Raw genomic sequence first — 20,638 nt, 5'->3', positions numbered from 1 at the left:
GTGAGTCTGCAACGTCTCAGTTTGGAGGGATGAGATGATATCAATTAAACTTTTCATCAATGAATAAAAACGCTATGACTGTGACGGACTAAGAAATGGAAAAAATGAACTACTAGTTGTTTGAATGAAGTCTTAAATTAAAAACCTGCATTTATACGAAGAATCACACCTAACGATTACTTTCATTATGCTTAATCTGCCCCTTTAAATCATCAATTAATTGTTTTGTTTTTTTAAATAAAATGTCAATAAATAGCAAAAAACAGGCTGGTTATAATTTCCGAGAGTCAAAGGTGACTCTTCAAATGTCTCCTTTTGTCCCACCAACAATTCAAAACTCAAAGATGTTCAGTTTACTATCAAATATGACAAAGAAATGCATCAAATTATGACATTTAATGAGCTGATGCTGGAGTTTTTTGGATATTTTTGCATGAAAAATTATTAAAACAATGATCAAAGTACTTGCTGATTAATTTTCTGTTGATCTACAAACTGATGAATCCACTAATCTTTGCTACTGTACTGTGTTCCTGCCTAAAACTAACAATAAATGACTAAAAATGTGACTAAAACTAAATTAGATGCTAAAATGCACATGAAATACAAGCTAAAAGCATTAAAATCAGAGCTCATGTTTAGATTTAACAGTATCATCTGATGTATTTTTCCTCAGGTTGGCTGAATACAAAGTTTCAGCAGCTTCAGTTCATGTTATCTGATCTCTGCTGATGAGACCAGTTCACCCAATAAGCCCAGCGAGCTCTGCAGGACAGATGGGCGCAGACGGAGGAAGAGCATCTTAATCTGATTGCTCCATATGGGGCCTGGACGATGCATGCAGAGTATATCTATGACTGTGTGTGTGTGTGTGTGTGTGTGTGTGTGTGTGTGTGTGTGTCTGTAAAAGTCGTGAGTGAACAAACAATATCAGAATGACTGGAGGCCAAAGAGACGCTCAGACACCGTCACAGATGAAGTGATAGGAGGACAAAGATGAGCTTAAATGGAAAATAATGATAAATCAGAAGGAAGGACGGACAGAAATAGAAAGTAAAAGTGTGAATAACAAAGAAGAGACAAGAAAAACAGGACTGATGTGATGCTATCGGCTGTTCTGACGTCAAACACCTACAGACAGGTGACAGAATTAGCACAAGTCACCAAACAAATGAAGCTAAAATATGTAAATAGAAGCAGGTTAGTTTCATTCACCAGCTCCTCCCAAAAAAAAAGATAAGATAATCCTTTATTATTCCCATGATGGGGAAATTTACAGCGTTACAGCAGCACAAATTGAAAGTAATGGCGCTTTTCCATTACATAGTTCCAGCACTACTCGGCTCGGCTCGACTCGGTTCCAGAAACGACCTTTTCCATTACAAAGAAGTACCTACTCAACGTGGGCGGGGTCGTCATAGCACGGCTGCCGTGACTTCGTTTTATACGTGTTTATTATAAACATAAACAATGGAGGACATGGAGGTGATGGTGTACTTGCTGCTGTATGAGGCTTTCTGTCACACACAAAGCAACAACATTGAGCCGTATGGCTGTAACGCTGTTGCTGGTATTTAAAAATGCCGGGTTTGATTCTTGTGAGGGACGGCTCATGACTCTTCCAGTGACGACTCTTCTGACCAATCAGTGGCCGGCAGTCTGTCGACGTCACATTTAGTATCCACTCGACTCGCTTGGAACCTCAGCAGAGCAGGTACTAAAAAAGTACCAGGTACCAGATACTATCCCTAGTGGAAGACGAGCCGAGTCGTGCTGGAACTGTGTAGTGGAAAAGCTCCATTAGTAAACTAGTTATAAGACCAACAGGAGACAAATAATACTTATCCACTGAATAACAACTATTTTGCCTGGCTATTAAACCCTTAAAGCACAAAATAAACCCCTTAAAAATCCCACAGATATGACTATTTGATTCACTCGACCAAAAAAGTTCACTTTGCATCATGTTTTTAAGTGTTGAGCAGCAGCTTTTAGACTTAAATCCATACTTTTACTTCTTCTTTTTATGTGACTACTTGCGTAACCCTCCTGTCGTCCTCGAGTCAAGGAAGGAAGGGAGGGAGGAAGGAAGGAAAGGAGGAAGGTAGGATGGAGGGAGGAAAGGAGGAAGGTAGGATGGAGGGAGGAAGGTAGGGGGAGGAAAGAAAGAGAGAAGGAGAGAGGGAGGGAGGAAGGAAGGACAGAAGCAGAGGAAGGAAAGAAGGAAGTTTAAGGTTAATCTTAAAAAAGGTGAATTTCTGAAACACCTGGGTTGGTTTCAGTTTAGTTCAAGTTGAGGTTCTTATTTGTCCAATTTGTGCAGCAGCAAGAATAAAAACACCTTAAACATACAACAGCTGACATAAAAGCATAAATAAACAGTGTGTGGACTAAACTGCAGAGCATTTCTGGTCATAAATTCACTTCCTGTTGTTTCCAGAGAATTTCATTTGAATGTCCTGAACAATAAAACTTAAAAAAAAGCTTTGTACTGCTGCTGCAACGATACTGATTAACAGAACCAGGCAATCTTTAACATCTAAGGTGTGTCGATGATGATGATGATGATGATGATGATGATGATGATGATGGTGATTAAACATTGCCGTAGCTTTCCTCCTGCTTCTCAGCATTCCTCGGCAGTCACATCAGAGCGATGTGATGTTATTCCTGCTATTGTTCTCTCCCTCACGTTGTGTTCCTTGGCAGAGAAGTGAACTTATACTCACAACGTGGTGAAATGAAAACTTTCCGAGGTGAAGGGGAGTTTCTGTGCTGTCATACATCCACCAGTTGAGAACAATTTTTAGATCAGAGGTGACAAACATGCGGCACCTAACTTTACAAAGGAGGAAAATTCCAAAATAAAATGCACCGCTATTCTCTCTTATTTCACTCTCCATTCACAGTCAAGGCTTCTGAGATCATTAAGACTAATTTGCCTCGGTGGGCTTAAGATATATAACATAAACTACTATATTAATGTTTTTACTGGTCTGAAATGAGTTTGACACCTCTGTTTTAGATTATCTTTAAATTAATAGTGCAACACAGAGCTGCAACTAATGATTACTGCTGCTGTTTTTTTTGCTCAATTAGTCGATGAAATCAAAAAGTGAAAAAAATGACGCAATCATACCAAAATTTGAAAAGTATCTCCTGAGAAGTGTTTCTAACTTAAAGTGGTTCCAGTTTAGTGTAACTCACTCACAATTCACTGTGCTGTATGTGTGGATCTAAGCATGAACAATAGACACTAAAAAACTAAAGTTTCCTTGGAGACAATAATCACTCTCTTACCTTCATATTAACCTTCCTCTTATATACAAACTTGCTGCTCAGTTTTTTCAATTTTAATGCATTTTATGTCCTTTTTAAGACCTTTACAGAAAACATGCAAAACCCTTTCTGCAGCAAAATGACTGCACATGTATGCTAAGCTAATATTAACAGGGATGTTTTTGTCTCTTATGTGAAATTACATGTAAAAATCACATAAAAAGGAGCAAATTAATGGACAAAGCAATGAACTGTGTCCCAGTTTAATTCAAAATCTACATGTTTAATTACTATTTACTTGGAATTGTTCAAAATGTAAGACCTATTATAATTAGAAACATGACTTTTAAAGACATTTCTTTGGTTTTAAGAGTTGTTTTGAGTGTTTTATGAGAAGGGAGAGAAGTCTATTGCCAGACTTGAACCAGGGATGTTATGATTAAGTGACATACTGCAGCAACCATTTGACATTTTATGACCTTAAATCCTTAAAATTTAAGGTCAGCAAGCAGTTTTTAATTATCTGCTGGCTCCCTTTTATATAAAGACACACAGGTATGATGCCCTCGTCCTCGATGACTATCTGATTTTTTTTCCATTAGGTCACAATATTGAGAGTGATTCCTGCGTTGTCAGATTGAATGAAATGTCACTGAGGTAAAAGTCACTGAGGTAAATGTCAGAGTGCAGCAGCTTACAGATTTATCTCCATAATCCAGTGTAGATAAAACACGGAGAAACAAGCTCCAAGCCAAATATATACAACTCAGTGACTCATCCAGAGTGTGTGTGTGTGTGTATATGTGTGTGTGTGTGTGTGTGTGTGTGTGTGTGTGTGTGTGTGTGTGTGTGTGTGTGTGTGTATATGTGTGTGTGTGTTTTCTCTCCACTCACCAGCGTCATCTTAAGGTGGTCTTTGGTCATGGAGTTGTACAGTTCGATCTTCTGCCTGATTTCCTCCCTGCTGAACTCCGTCCGCAACCTTCTATCCTTCTCAACATCCTGAGGAAGACAAAGAAGAGACAGAAGGTTTAATGGAGAGAAGAAACGAGACATGACAATTCACAGGCCGACTGGAGAAATGAACTATAAAGAAGTCTCTGTTCAGACAATAGCAGCCGAGCCAAGTAGAGTTTTTTTGCAGAGTCCTGTCAGGTGTTGGAATAATTAAGTGCTTATTTAACCTTACAGACCACAGTATCAGGATTTTATTTAGGTAATATTTATGTTTTGACTCTGTTTGTTGATGCAGATGCATTATAAAAGTATGCAGATGCGTTATAAAAGTATTAATTGAGTAACTGCTGCAGCTCAAGTGGAATCAAAACTATTTCTCCAGCTTGTTTTTCAAAATAAAAGTATTAATTGAGTAACTGCTGCAGCTCAAGTGGAATCAAAACTATTTCTCCAGCTTGTTTTTCAAAATAAAAGTGCTACAAGAAGCCTTAAATTTAAAAAAACACCCTCTCAATGGTGCCGACAAAACAACAATCCATTTTCAGTAGGGAGAAAGTTATTGATTAATAATATCAAGTTTATTTTATTCTTTACCTTTGGGAGAACCATAAGAGTAGAGACGACGTTCAGGAAGCAGAATAACAGAGACTCACTGCTTTGTCTTTTGTCTTTATGTATAAATGTACTTTCCCTACACAGTATTCTGCTACAATACAGCATTATAGTATTCTCCACGAGGCTCGGCCCACTTATATGATAATAAGGAGGGAGGGGACGACTTGAGTGTTATATTATATTACAGCATTAGCATCCAGGTGAAGCCAAAGAGTCAGCTGCTTCTTTAAATATGTGTAGTTATGAGGATATTTAACAAAAAGTGAGCTGAAAACAACACCCTCACCCTCCCCCTCCCCAAAAAACAGGCCTTTATAGTGCTGGAGGGGTCAACACATGACAGAGACACATTTCTAATCAGCCGGGGTCCCATGGCGACATCTGACTTCTAAAATTAGACACGAAGGATAAAAAGCTCCTGCAGGAAAAGAAGCTGCTGCTGCTGCAAGTAAACGATTCACAACTCGACAATGCAGAAAAAAAAAAGGTTTGAGATTAATTTGAGTGTCTGTTGGAGACGCACGTGGACTTTACGAGTATTTAAAAATGATTTTAAACAGCTTGTGATTTCAGCCGGACAGGAGGAGCGTCACGGTCAGCAGTCGACACTGTGCTGATGTATAAATAGCCTCGGGGGGGGAAGAGAGGGGAGAGAGGGGGGAAGGGGTCGAAATAGAGGTCAGCTGATAGAGAAAGCTCCAGATAATCATTTTAAAAAGACAGATGAGTCAAAACACACGTAGGCCGAGTTCAGTCGGACACTTCTGATGAATTTAAGTCGTCTTTGTTTTAAATTGGATGTTATATGAGGTCATGCAGCTGCAAAAAAAAAAAAGCTAAAAATCAGCTGTAAACATGCCGTCCGCCGACCTCTGCACCAATTTCAAATGTTTTCACGCCCGTCTTTCGTTCCCAGGATGCACTTTCAAGATGAAATCAGATGTTTTGTTCATAAATAAAGACCGCTGACATTAGACCGTCATAACAGGATGTGTAACAATCGATTCAATCTAATGTGCAACAAAAACGTCATCCCCTCTCGTCCAAATGGTCCAAATCAGTTGATGTGTTTTTTCCAACTAAAATGCGTCATTTAAAAGTCACCTGACCAGATTCACTCTCGTCTCATTGGTTAGTTGTTTCTGAGGCGGGAGCAAGAAACACAGGAAGAAGCTCCTCTGGCCAAAAACTACATTAGTGCTCCTCAGGTCGGGGTTGGACCTCAGTTCACTCTCTGATGACTTGATAGCAGCTGTTGATTTTGGCTCATCTGCGTCCCAGCATGCAAAGCGCACCTGCCTACCGGAGCCGATTAGCTCAAACCTGCAAATAAAGACTAGTAGTTTGTTTTTGTTCCACACCTGAGCTCATTTTTGTACCGAGGGAGTCTAAATAGAGTCTGATTCACCTCGACTAAACAAGGCAGGTTTGAAGACGCCTTAAGAGTCAATACAGACAATCAGGATGGTGATTTCTAGGGTCAAAGGTCAAGGTTGCAACATGAAAACCGTCTTGGATTGAAGGCAAAAGACACACTCCAGTAATTTGATTAAAAACAATTAAAAATGTAAATATTAATTTCCCAGTTATTAGTTTGGGCTGAGGTTGCTATGGTTACATGTTGTAAATTCTTTCACTCTTATAATTGATTATTTAATTGATTTATTAATTAATTAATTATCTGTAGTTTAACCCGCTGTTGTAACATAAAACTGCACTTTCCTTAAACACTATAATTTTAATATACATATTTTATTGTTATTGTTACACTTTTGTTAGTGCCTGAAGCTGATTTTTCATTTTTATACACACAAAATAAAAAATAAAAATGGTTCTTCCTCTAATGGATTATGTTAATTGACAGAAAATGAACAACTGATTTGCTACATTTCTTTTTAAAAAGGTCAAATACTTGCAGCTTTGAGATCCAGGGCTCATTTCAATCTTCATTTTTTTTAAATTAAAGTCTTTTTGTGACAAAAATAAGCAACAACTACATGCTACACTAACCTCAAAGACCTCCCCATGAGTATTTCTTTATTTATCTTTACTTTTAAACACACTTATAATAGAGAAAATAACCATTAGTTGCAGCTTTAATCTACATCTGCACATGATGATGAATGCATCCTTTGTGTTTCAGTCTATTCGTGAGTCTTTGTGAGCTTTTTTTAAGCCTTGAAACAAACTGATTATATCTGTTTTAAACATGATGTCAAACCTCCGCAGGGCTGACTGTCTGTGTACAGTAAACCAGTGGCAACGCAGCGTCTTTAGACTACAGTTTATTTCCCTCTGTTGTAGTGTGTGCTTACATGGGCATAGCGCTGTGCTCTCTTCTGCATCTATTAAAAAAAATAAAACACACACACACACACATACACACACACACTGAGAGAGAGAGAGAGAGAGACATAGTGCAGAATCCAAGGAGGCTTTGAAGGCACATACACCCTTATATGGATAACACACACTGCTGAAGGGAAAGACAAGGTGCCAGTGCAGCATGTGCAAACACTGCAGGCACACACACACACACACACATATACACACATATACACACATATATATACACACACATATTGTAATCCAGTCCGTTGATGGGTTTATAGTTCTGAGAAAGAGCAGGAATGCTGTTCACTCCCCCTTTATTTCTCTTTATTGCATGTTTGGATTGGATTAAATGAATGTCTGATGATCTCTGCAGGGGGGGATGGGGGCGGGACGGGGCTCGGGGGGGCGCAATGGTGGTGGCGCAGTGTGTGTTTGTGTGTGTGTGTGTGTATGTGTGTGTGTGTGGGGGGGGGGGGGCGACAACAAGAGGTCAAAATCTGGCTTTTTATTCGACTCACATCTGGACCAGTCGGTGTTAATCACAGCTGGAATGATAATATTAATCTGTGGACTCTGGCTTTCTACGAGGAATCCATCATCAGGCTGGATTGTGTAAAAAAAAAATCTGCTTTCATGGATGTAAATATTCCTGTTAACACTCATATTTGAGTGTTTTACTGATTTGAATTAGTGAGAAAGATTATTGGCGAGTTCATTTATAGCAAAAAAGAAAATGCCAAATATTTGCTTGAGAAGCTGTACAGCGTCTCAAATGTCAAGATTTGGTGCTTTTCTGTGTTTTCTATTAAAATAAACTGAATACTTGAGGGTTTAGATGATTGTTTGGACAAAACTAGTCAAATCAGGACTTCCTTTCATTCATTTATTGTTTTATATATATTATGAATATGAGCAAAAATTAAGAAATAAAGCACTTAACATTGTCTATTATTGTTCATATTGTACCACAACGGAGAAACGGATGGATAAATGTTAAAAAACAAAGTTACTGAAGGCGTCAAGATGAATATGAGCTTAAAAAAATAAAAGTTTAGCGAGTTTGATTCATCACAAACATAAAAAGACACAAATATCTCACATTTTTTCGGCTCAAGTTTTGACTTGCTGCTTCTGCTTCACGTTGCTACAAACACACTGTGGTCAAAGGTGGGATTACATGGTGCATTCAAGTGCTCCTCGTAAAATTGTTGAAAATCATACCGGGATTCAGGATTTCTAAATATACTGATTGGGAATCCCTAAAAATTGTACCAGACTCAAATACAATCAAATAAAACATAGAATATTTTTATAATATAGCAATATAATCAGTTTTATGTAAATGTGATTTAACATTATTATGGAGGAAGAATAAAATAACAGCTTTTGACATTAATTATAAAAATCAAAAGGCTGGTCGGTGCAGCAGCGGCGACTCGGCTCGTCTAACCTGAAGTTAAATCTCGACACCTCGGTGATAGTGACCCGTCTGCTCGTCCCTCAGACAGACAGACAGACAGACAGACAGACACTGACTCATGAGGATTTAAAAAGGCAGACAAACAAGGACAAAACACTTCAAGCTAATCTTTTTGCGGCCGTGTAAGAAAACACACAGAGTCGTGACAGCGTGACTGTAAAGCTTCTTGATTTACGTGTGAAACTCTCATGTTTACACACGTGAGGGGCTTTTTTTTTTTTTCTCCCCCACTTTAAACGCCCGCCAGGTCAGATGAGTCAAAGCTTATTACCTGGAAGTGACAGGTAAGGAGATTATCTGTCATACAGCTACAAAAAGGAGTGACAGAGGAGAGAAGAAGAAGAAGAAAGAAAAGAGATGAAACATACACGATAGATGATAAATGATAAATGAAACTCCCTCGGGGGGTTGGGGGGGGTCGTTGTCTCGTGACTGAGCAGCACTTGTTTGTTTGTGCTACTCAGGCTGACCTAGTTGATTACCGTACTTCCTCTAATAGAAGACACAAAGCATTTACTGGAAGCAGGCTTATGTTAGAGAGAGAGGCTTTCATTTCTAAATCCCCTCGGTGTGAGAAGTGTATTTACTCATATTTTGGTTCAAAGCCTCCTTGTTTCATGATGCTTTTCTGTTCTCACTGTTAAAATGTTGTGACTGTATTTACCAGTAATTACGGTAATCCGCCGAAAGTATTGGCAGGCATATTTAGCATTTTGATTACTTTACTTAAATTTCTTGTTATTTATCAACTGGTGAGGCTTCAAATCACTTGCTTTACTAAAGATATTCTAATTATTATAAAGCAGACTGAGAGAAATGGCAAATATTCACATTTAAGGAGGTGAAACCAGCAAATTTGATCCCATTTTCATGAAAAGCTAGCTGCTATTAAAGCTGTGCTGATTGACAAATTCATTAATAACTAACTAATCTTTTCAGATTTAAGCAGATTTCAGGTTTTGATTTGATAATTTTGCACCAAACAAAAGGTATTAGAGTGGAAACATGACCAAAGTTACACAAGTTTTAAGCTATGATTGATGCTTCAGATTTTTGTGTGCAGCTTTTGGGACTCTCAGCTTCCAGGTTACAAATACAGTAATTGATTAAATCCATTAAATTAATACTGAATGACCTTTTTTTCTCACATTGTGCAGCTTCAGCTTCATTCACACTCCTCTTTTCTCCAATTTATCATCTTCCTCCTGTAGCTATTAACTAGTGGAGGTAAAATAATCTAATTTTAAAGGCCTTTTGCAGAAGTTTAAGGTTCATTATGTGACTTCAGGGTTAAAAGTAATGACAAATAAAATATTAACTGTATTTTCACCACAGATATAAGTCATGTTAGCCAATATTCTCCTTCACAGAAACATGCTGCACTTATAAACCTCTGTTCACCTGCTATGGAAGTTTCTATTTATGTGTATTAATATCATATCTTAGATTTTAAAAGGGCTATTACAGGCTGGTTTTAATATTTTTGAACTGGAGCAGCTTATGACCAATATTTCCTTTTCTATTTCTGGTTTTCCCTCCACATTTTTCACTCGTGTCAGCCAGGGTGGAGAAGCTTCTGAAATAACTTCTTTTTTTTTTTTGACCAAAGAGGAAACTTTCATCACATCTGAGCCAAAGCCTGCAGTGTGTCCAGTCACAGTCCAGCTTGCACAGAGAGGGTTAAGAGGAACTGGGAGGATGAGAGCCGACCGAATCCAAACAAACAGGAGAAGCAGAGCGCAGCCGAGCTACAACACAATGAGGTCATGCTCCTTATTTAAGAGCACAGCGAATCCTTCCCTCGAGGCTGGAAGATCAACACTGGACAGACGGGAGATGAGAGAAGAGACAGAAACACCCTCGCACTCCATTTACCATCATGAATTATATATTACAATAACTCTTATAATAATAAAAACATAATAAGAAAATAATAACTCTTTAACTGCAGTCTGCATCATAACACGACATAGACTTTAATCTTTAGCTGTAATTTGATGATATGTAAACACATGTAGCTCTTCCATCTGCAGCTTTCATGAGAGGACTTGAAATAAACTCCTCATATAAGCTGATTAGCATTGTAAAAAATTAAATTATTTCACTTTATAGCCATTTTTCTTAACCAGGACTAGCCAAAATACAGTTTTGGGGGATTCAAAACTTCACATATTTGATCATGTAGCTCTTCCATGTGCAGCTTTCATGTAAGGAGTTGAAATAAACTCCTCAAATAAGCTCATTAGCATTGTAAAAACTACATTAATTCACTTTATAGCCATTTTCTATTAAGCAGAATTGGCCAAAATAAAGTTTTGGGGGATTCAAATCTTCGACAGCAAGTATTTTAATTGAATTTAAAGCTTTCATTGTGGGCTCAATGCTCTAAACTGTTCATATAGTCACTGAAATAAATGATATACACATATATATATATATATATACTGTAAACTACGTTCAAGTGGTAGCATTTGTGCAAGTGCATCTTAACAAGGAAGCGGAGGCGTCGAAGGCGGTCAGTTTACAAGGAGTTGAGAAGAAAGCGAAGAAAGAGAGGAAGAGGATGGAGAAACGAGCCTCGGCAGAGCTCAAAATAGGTTCTGGCAAGTATTATAATACATATTACAAATTCTGTTACTGGTCTGAAAGTATAAATATAGATCAGGCTGTCATCTTTCTAAAAAAGGATGCTAATTAAAAGGCTTTAAAAGGAAAAGGAAATTCTTCAAAAGGATGTGGAGTTAGAACTTCTATATTTATGATTACCAAACTAAACCTAACTAAAATACTTTGTTTAAAGTTTAGCGTGCTCAGTCTGGGTCCAACAGAAGAAACTAACTTTAATTTCAGAGGACACAAAAAAAGGAGAAAGATGTCAGTGGACGGCCAACTTAGCAGGAAGTGAAACAAACTAAAATCTTCACCAACGTTGTTCTATTGAAGTTTGAGGAAATAAGACGGGACTTATTTTAGTCATTTAACTCAGTTAAAGGTTCATTGTCCAAACATTAATCCCATTATAAGAGTCAACACATTCCCCATTATCGCTTTACTCTACAGAAGGACTGTTAAAAAGTAGAGAAACTTACCATAAAACCGGCCTTCAGGTAATCTCAGATTGGACTACTATACTTTTCTCTTTACTTTTTTTTTTTTTTTTTTCTTTTCTCACTGTCATAACTTCTCACTTTTACTTTCCCCTTGATATTTTTTGTACTCGTCTATAGGTCTTCATGTTGATGGTTTGATTGTTTGTTCGTTTAAATGCAAAATCAAAAACCAATAAAAAGTAAATGACAAAAAAAAAAAAAAAGTACAGAAACTGACAGTATTCACTCACATTTCAATTAATATAGAAAGAGAAAGATTTTTCATAATTCAATGCTATGCTTGTTAAGTGCAGCAGAAGAGGATTAAAAATAGGAACTTTTTTTTCGGAGTTCGCACTGGAAAAACACAGAAGAGGAAGAGAGAAATGACGAGATGTGTGAAAGGAAAACCTAAAGAGAGGAACACACAGAGGAGGAGGAGAGCTGTATCAGGTTTATAATTTACCTTTATGTCAGTTTCGGCCTGTTTTTTGCCTGTTTTAAGGACGTTTTGATGGTTTAAATTACGTCATTGTGTGTGTGTGTGTGTGTGTGTGTGTGTGTGTGTGTGTGTGTGTGTGTGTGTGTGTGTCTGAGTAATGACACTTCTTCTTCTTCTTCAGGCCTTTCATCACAAACACACCTGCAGCATTCCTGCCTTTGTTTGTCACCGTCACGCTCATCTATGTCCGCCTGTCTGTAAATAGATGACATCACCGTGTGTGTGTGTGTGTGTGTGTGTGTGTGTGTGTGTGTGTGCACAGACACACACACACTGTATGTTTGTGTGTTATGGAGGATAAAGGAAGACCAAAGATAGTAATTTAGTTGCTCTAGCTGACTCTAACCTGTGTTTTAAGGAGGAGCGGGGGAGTTAAAACGGCTTGTTACAGACAGAGGCTGAACTGAGGGGCTGAATAAGATAAATAAGGAGCTATTTTTAAATATTACGTACTGTAGGTTAAAGGAAGACCAAACATAGTCATTTAGTCACTGAATCTAACCTATATTTTAACAAAGGGATGAAGGAGGGGCCGCAAGTCTCACATACTGTCTCTGTACCAATTCACATTCATACATTTCCCATCTGTCATTAATAAATGTTTGATTAAACCTTCTGTTTGATGGAAAAAGACATTCACAATCACTATTTTATGGTCCAGGAAAGCATTTTATAGAACATAATGAATAGAAAATGTTTGAATGCTGATTTTTTTTGGTCAAATTTGTACATTTGCATATATAAAAATGTGCATAAGCTGCACAAAAGTAAAAAAAAGATGCATTTCATTTCCATTTTTGTATATTGTGGGTCACATTGGGAGAAGTGTAGACAAAAAATTTATGTTTGATGGCCTGAACAGTATGTAAGGTTTAAAGAGACAGGAGCTAAAACGGCTTGTTACAGACAGAGGCTGAACTGAGGGGCTGAACTGAAGGAGCCAGTTTAAGATAAATAATTCATTTTTTGGATTATTTAGCCCTACATAATGTTCGTTTTGACATTCAACAGCTGTTCATATACCCTGAAATTTGATGACTTGTTCCATTGAGGCTGATCCAGGTCAAATTTGACTCCTATCTATTGACATAGCTTTTAGTTAAATGAATAGTTAATAGTTTTAATAAAATAGTAGTTAAGAGGATTTCTTTGAAGACTGATGGCTCTAATGGTTATACAATAAACCCCACAGCTCCACAAAGTTCTGCTCATCTTCACTGTACAAAAAATAACATTTAACCACCAAAAAGAAACATAAAAATGACTAAAAGAGACTTAAATTGACTATAGAAACCTAAAAAACGCAAAAAAGAAACATAAAAATGACTGAAAAGAGACTCAAATTGACTAAAGAAACCTAAACACTACCAAAAATAACATTTAAATCATTATTGCTATGTTGTATTTTCTTGTCTTAGGTAAAATAGGGCATTATATTATGTGATAGCAGGTGTGTTTTTCCTCCAAAAATGACCTAATAAATACACTCTTGCTGCTCTCTGGAACATTAATCAAGGTTCAATCACACATTTATCGACTATTGATGCTTTATAAACACATCTGTGCTTTAACATTTGGTAAAGACACTTTTTATGAGGGGACCCAGAACAGGCTGCGAGAAATATTCCAGTAGAGCCTCAGACTATAAATGAGCTTGAGGCGTCCACTTTAAAAAAGGACAAAAAAACTCATGTTTATTTTTGTTCGCTGTGTTTACAACTTTGTGTGACACTTGTCCATCCTGTCCGTGTTTGCAATGACCAAAGTAAAGAGGTCGTTTTTCAATTTGCAAAACAATAGCGAGGGGAGTTTCCACTGCCAACGCATCTTTCCTCTACCAACATCCCAAATTCCCCCCTTATCACTCTCTCCTATTATTTCACAGTTTTTAAATCAAATTTCCTTCCATAAATATGCTTACAGGCTGATTCGGGAGCAGCACCAACACAAACACCTTTCTAAAAACTGGATCTACTTTCTCTTTGCCAGTTTCTTCTAAAAAAAAAAACAACTTGTGTACAGCCCCCCCCTCCCCTCCCTCCCCTCCCCTTCTCCTCCTCCTCTCCTCCCCTCCTCTCTCTTTCTGTTACTTCCTGTTGAGTCCACTGGGGGAAGTCGAGATCGGCCACACCTTTCCTCACAGCATTCCTGCACTAATGGGTACAAAACATGAGCGTACACACACCTAATGGACACACACACACACACAAAAAAAAAAACATCACTTCTTCTTAAGTGGACATTCCTGATCTAATGGACATTCAAAGATTCACTGCGGCATTGTTAAAGCCTTTTATAGGCATCTTCGTCTCCGTCGTCAAGCACTAAACGACTGTATCTGCTATTTAGTGACCACAGACCTTCATTTTCCAACACTGACCAGCACTCAATTACACCTGGGTGGCTTTGCACTGCTCCATTATGTGTTATTATGTAAGATTTAATTCAGTATGGAACGAGCCAATGACACTTTGTAAAGGTGTAAGTGCCAATAATAATAATAATAATGATTAAAAAAAGTATAAATAAATAGCTATATGTGTGCAGATCAAGCCTGATTGATATATAAGTGGAGCCGATATTGGCTTTTAATTGATATATAGAGTAGATACAGGCGTTGACATCTGCAGATGGAGTATGAAAGAAGTAGTAATAGTATATAAATATGACTTTTTTTACGTAAATTGGCTTACTTTTTTAAAAATGTAATGTATTTTAGCTGTTTTTCCATTTTTTATATATATTACTACTAATAATAATGATAATAAAGATTGCCTCCACATCAGTTTTAAGATATAGATATAAAACATTCTACTTTTTCTTATTATTATTTGCAACTCATTTGGTTTTGGCCACTTAAAAAGTTCAATTATCTCATTAAAATCCTTAAAATGCTCCTGATCAGTCTGACTATGTAAATATCATTGATTTTTAATAGTGTAAGTGCTGCAGACAAGAGTCAATTCTCCGTGTATGTACATGCACATTCGAGTTTCTACGTCACACTTAAAGGTGCAGACTGAATACCGGATGTCATAAATCACGCTCGCAGGTACAAACGTTAAAAAACTTAGATTTAAAATGAGCTTCAGAAGATGAATCATTCTGCACAGTGAAGCTCAAACACTCAACTGATGTATAAAAGTAAAGAACAAATGTTTAGAGCTGCAATGAGTAGTGAATTAGTTGAGCTTAAGAAAATCAATATGCAGGTATTTCAATAATGGACTCATCTCTGCAGCCTCTATGGTCGACTTAACGGCTCTCAAGGAAGGTGTAGAGCTTGCATAACGAGCGTCCAGCATTTTCTTTGTCATATAAATATTAAAAGGAGACATGTTACAGTAAGACGCCACCTTTACCTCTGGGGAACAATAAGGAGATTAATCGCTTATATCAGCACCTTGACTTCTCTGTTTGAAGCGAGGAGGGAAATTACACTATTGTTTTAACATACAGGGAGAGGGAGAGGGAGAGAGAGAGAGAGAGAGGGAGAGAGAGAGAGAGAGAGAGAGAGAGAGAGAGAGAGAGAGAGAGAGAAACCTGCAGACTAAACTGGCTGGACCGCACGGAGCCAAAGAGGCTGCGTTCAGCACAATGATGTGAACCAAACAGTACAGTACAGAAGGGGCAGAGAGTACAGCACACACAGTTATAGTCAGACTTTAAAAAGGAGACCACCCAGTAAAGAAAAGAATAAAGAAAAAGGAAAAAGTGAGCTTCATCTTCATCAAGGGGCCTTTTCTTTAACCTCACACAGGAGGTAGAGGAAAAGGTTAAGAATAATTATGGAGAAGTAAAAAAAAAAAGGGAGGTGAGGCAAGCGGGATGAGTTATAATAGCAGGATGAAAAGATAGAGGAAGAAAATGTGAAGGGAGTATGAGGAAGGAAGGAAGGAGAGAGAAAGAATAAGCAGAAGGAGAATGGACGAGGAGGAGGAGGAAGATGAAAAATGTCAAGAAGTAAATGAACTTAAATCTTTTCCATATTTAGCAGTAATAATTTCTTACTGTGACCCTGCGATTATCTCGGCTGCTGTGGGAAATAAATATTAACATTATAAAACATTATTCTCATTGTTAGCTCACGCAGCTACCGGCCCGCTGAGAGAAATGGGGCTTTTTTATTAGAACAGCAGCAAACTACACAAGACAAAGTTCATGTTTTGGTTTATTATCAGTCATCGCTGGAGTCGAGAGGTTGCTAAATACGCTCTGTAAAGAAACTTCTTTGCACAAGGATTTGGGGTATTTGTTGAAGCTGAAGAGTTGGGTAATAGATCCGAGTGAGTAAGCATGTGTGGGCTGAGATTATGAAACTTCATGGTGCTGACCCTGGAGGAAGATAACAACAAAGGAGGGGCAGCGGAAAGAAAAAAAAAAAAAAAAGAGGTGTGTGTGTGTGTGTAATGTGTGTAATAAGGCAGACTTCCCCTGCAGAGTTTCATTCGTGTGCCAGCTGCAAACATCAGAACAGAGAGAAAGAGAGAAAGAGAGAGAGAGAGAGAAAATGCCTGTCGAGCTGCATGAAATGAGTTGTTACTGTTGAATAGCTGAGTTTTGGTTATTACCCAGATTAATCTTTCGTGGTTTGGTCCATAAAATGTTAGAAAATACCCTCAAAAAGTTCCCTAAGCTAAAGTGACATCTTTAAAAAGCTCCTTATGTCTGAAAAACACCTATACATACACCTATACTCCAAAATATTATCTTTACAATCATATTAAAGCTGCAACTGATGATTATTTTTCATGATCAATGTGTCAATTAGTTGTTTGATCCATTACATGTCAGAAAATAAGAGAAAAAAACCTTCAAAAAGTCAAATAGGACATCGTCAAATAGCTCTTTTTGTGTCTGAAACGGCTCGATACCCAAAAATAACCTAAAATTAAGGCTGCAGCAAACGATTATAAGTTGCTTGGTTCATGAAAATGTCAGAAAATAGTGAAATAAGCACTTAAAAGGTTCCCAAAGCCAAAGTGACATCTCCAAATTGCTCTTTTTGACTGATAAAAACTGCCTAAACCTAAAAATATTTAATTTACAACCATATTAAAGCTGCAACTAATGATTATTTCCCCATTTATTAATAGATGACTTGTTTGGAGCAATAAATGTCCAATAGTAGTAAAAAATGTTCAAATCACTGTTTCTCAAAACCCAAAGTGAAACCTAAACTGTCTTATTTTGTCCTCAAATGTCGTTAAAAGATAAATATATGCAGTTCACTCTCATAGAAAACTAAAGAAATCCGAAAATATGGAATCAGAGATAGTTTTTTCTCAATAAATGACTAAAAATGATGTTCAATGATGATTAATCGACTAATCACTGCAGATCTAAACAATATAAAACAGAGAAAAAGAATAAATCTTTGTTATTTAGAGTCTGAAATGAGACAATAGTTTGTATTTTTGCTTTATAAAGACTTAAAAAGGCAAATTAATCAAGTTACACTATTCATTTAAAGTAAAGCCAACGTGTTAACATGATACTAAAGAACATATAAGAACAGGAAGAAGTAAAAATAAAACAGAAACAAGACTGAAAAAAGCAGAAGTAAGAGAAACTGAACGGTAAAATGCATAAAGCATTAAAAATATAACGTTAAGTTTAAGAACTATGAAATAAATAAAAACTCAATGAATCAACAGTTTCATGGAGGTAAAGTCGAGGATCGGCACTCCCTGAAACAAATGAGGTTTTGTTTCTAAGCTCTCGGTTATAAAAACAAACCATGAGCAGAAACACTGAGGACTAAATAATGAGCAGAAACAAGAGACTCACACTCACATTCACACTCACACTCACACACACACACACACACACACTTACACACACACACACACACACACACAGGCCTAAAAACTTGCTGACACCAACACGAGCTCTGAAGACTTGTTGCAAAACTGAAAACTATTTCGCAAACAGAGTCCTAAATCATCAACTTTCAGGCTGACGCTGCCTCAACAAAGTCCGTTAATTAGACGCTGCAAAGCTTTTATAGAGAAGAACTAAATATGATTTATTCCACAAAAGGAAAATAAAACTTCATTGTTGAATGATAATAAAACTCAAAGCTTCAACACTGACTGCAGATTTCATGAGTCAGACGTGAAGCAACAAGCCAGTCAGCATCAGTCACATCCGTTACCATGACACTCCTCCTGTACATGAGAAAGGCTGTGTCCGTTGGCTTTAAACTGACATTAATGTGACAATAATGACACTTTACTGTATTTACTGCAGGTTTCATCCATAGACTGTATAAAAGTCTTAGATTTTGAATATGGTAATATGGAATAAGTGTCTTTTCCTGCTTTTTAAAGGCTCAAAATATTTGGTGAAAGCCCCGATAGTCATCCTTACAACTCAAAAAGTCAATCATGATATTTGATTCTGACCATATCACCCTAAAAACACATGTAATCAATCATATGTACATTTTGACTTTATTGACTCTTGGGAAACGAAACAAAAACAAAGATCACATCCTCAAATGTCAGAAGTCCATAACCCCAAAATATTCAGTTTACTGTCATAGAAAACTAAAGAAACCAGATTTAAGAAGCTGGAACAAGAGAATTTGTGTGTTTTATTAAAAAGTGACTCAAAACGATTAAATTGATTTTTTCCCCTCAAAAAAAAAAAAAAAAGCTTAAAATCGAAATAATTGCTACTAATCAATGAATGCAGCTTTCTACTTCCTGCTTTATAAAAAAACAATGTCAGGTGTATTTTAAGCTGAGTATTTGTAGCTGGTGTGAAAATGTACATGTGAGTGTTCAGTTACATAACGTGTTATCAGAGCGCTGCTCGTCTCTGCTGCTCTACAAAGGAGACAAAGAGGATGTGAAAGGTAGGCGTGTCTCTGTGAGGCCTGATAACAAGAGGAGAGGGGCAAAATAAAGCCTGCTGCTCTCTGACTGTGTAATGATGACTACAGTAGAAATGTCAACTAGGCTACAGTGGAAAATCCCCCCCGTACTCCTCCTCCTCCTCTTCCTCATCCTCCTCCTCTTCCTCATCCTCAAGGTAGCCAAAACACAGCCTGAGTGATATTCAGCCCAAGTTCACGACCATTACACACATCTACATAAACCATCTACATAATGATCAGTCGGCTCATTTAACCCTCCTGTTGTCCTCGGGTCAGGGAAGGAAGGGAGGGAGGAAGGAAAGGAAGGAAAGGAGAAAGACAGAAGGAAAGGGGGGAGGAAGAAGGAAGGACGGAAGGAAGAAAGGAAGAAGGAAGGAAAGGAGGGAAGGACAGGAGGAAGGGAGAAAGGAAGAAGGAAGGAAAGGAGGGAAGGACAGAAGGAAGGGAGGAAGGAGGAAGGGAAGGACAGAAGGAAAGAAGGAAGGATGGAGGAAAAGAAGGAAGGAAGGAAAGAAGGACAGAGGAAAGAAGGACAGAAGGAAGAAAGGTGGAAAGAAAGAAGGAAGGAAAGAAAGAGAGAAGGAGGGAGGAAGGACAGATTGAAGGAAGGAAGGAAGGAAGGAAGGAAGGAAGGAAGGAAGGAAGGAAGGAAGGAAGGAAGGAAGGAAAGAAGGAACAGTCAAAACAGACGGGGTCAATTTGACCCGGGAGGACGATACGAAGGTTAAAAAACCACACAGACTTTTTTTTGGAGGTTTTTTGAGTTTGTGTCACATGAAACAACTAATAACACACGTAGAGGATGATGAGTTATACGGCACGCGAACCTGACGTACATGTGTGTGTGTGTGTGTGTGTGTGTGTGTGTGTGTGTGTGTGTGTGTGTGTGTGTGTGTGTGTGTAATTATGTGTGAACCTGACATTAAGCACATTATTATGGTGAGATAATTAGAAAGGTGTGTGTGTGTGTGTGTGTGTGTGGAATCTCATCTTCACATGCGACTCGTTCAGCAACATTAAATATCTTTAAAATAGCAGTTTATTGTATTTGAGGTACCAAACTTAACTTTTAAAGGATCAGTTCATGATTTTTTTTGTCTTAAAACAACAGTCGGGTGAAAGATATCTACTTAATTTGACTCATTTGGACGACTGAAGCTTCATTTTAGCTTCAAATTTTACTTTTAGGAAGCTGAACCAGTGTAGTGAAGTCACTTTTACTACACTTTTTTTAGTTTTAATGGGTCTTGGGTATGGGTATAAACTTTTTGATATTTCAATACTGCAATTTCTTGTTATTTATTAGCTGAAACACAATTTAAAAAGTCTCAAAGAATAATTATAAGTCATGTTAACGTTGCTTCTACAATTTAAGCTTCAACTTTTCCCAAAAATATGCCCCACCTGACCACAAGTTAACCTTAACCTAAACCACAATACACCAAAAACACCCAAAAACATCTGTCTGAAAAGTGAGACCCTCCACACAGACCACCGGG

General features: G+C 37.5%; 1 protein-coding gene across 1 annotated transcript in view; it reads right to left on the bottom strand.

Annotated features, from left to right (window-relative positions):
* rassf3 (Ras association domain family member 3) overlaps nt 1-20,638 on the bottom strand; it is a 38,521-nt gene that overhangs the window by 7,516 nt on the left and 10,367 nt on the right. The window contains exon 2 of the mRNA XM_053314170.1: nt 4,174-4,281. Coding sequence (XP_053170145.1) covers nt 4,174-4,281 — 108 coding nt within the window. The remainder of the gene's footprint in view (nt 1-4,173; nt 4,282-20,638) is intronic.

Source organism: Scomber japonicus, chromosome 23 (assembly GCF_027409825.1).
Source record: "Scomber japonicus isolate fScoJap1 chromosome 23, fScoJap1.pri, whole genome shotgun sequence".
NCBI classification, from domain to species: domain Eukaryota; kingdom Metazoa; phylum Chordata; class Actinopteri; order Scombriformes; family Scombridae; genus Scomber; species Scomber japonicus.
This window is presented reverse-complemented; position numbering and strand designations above follow the sequence as displayed.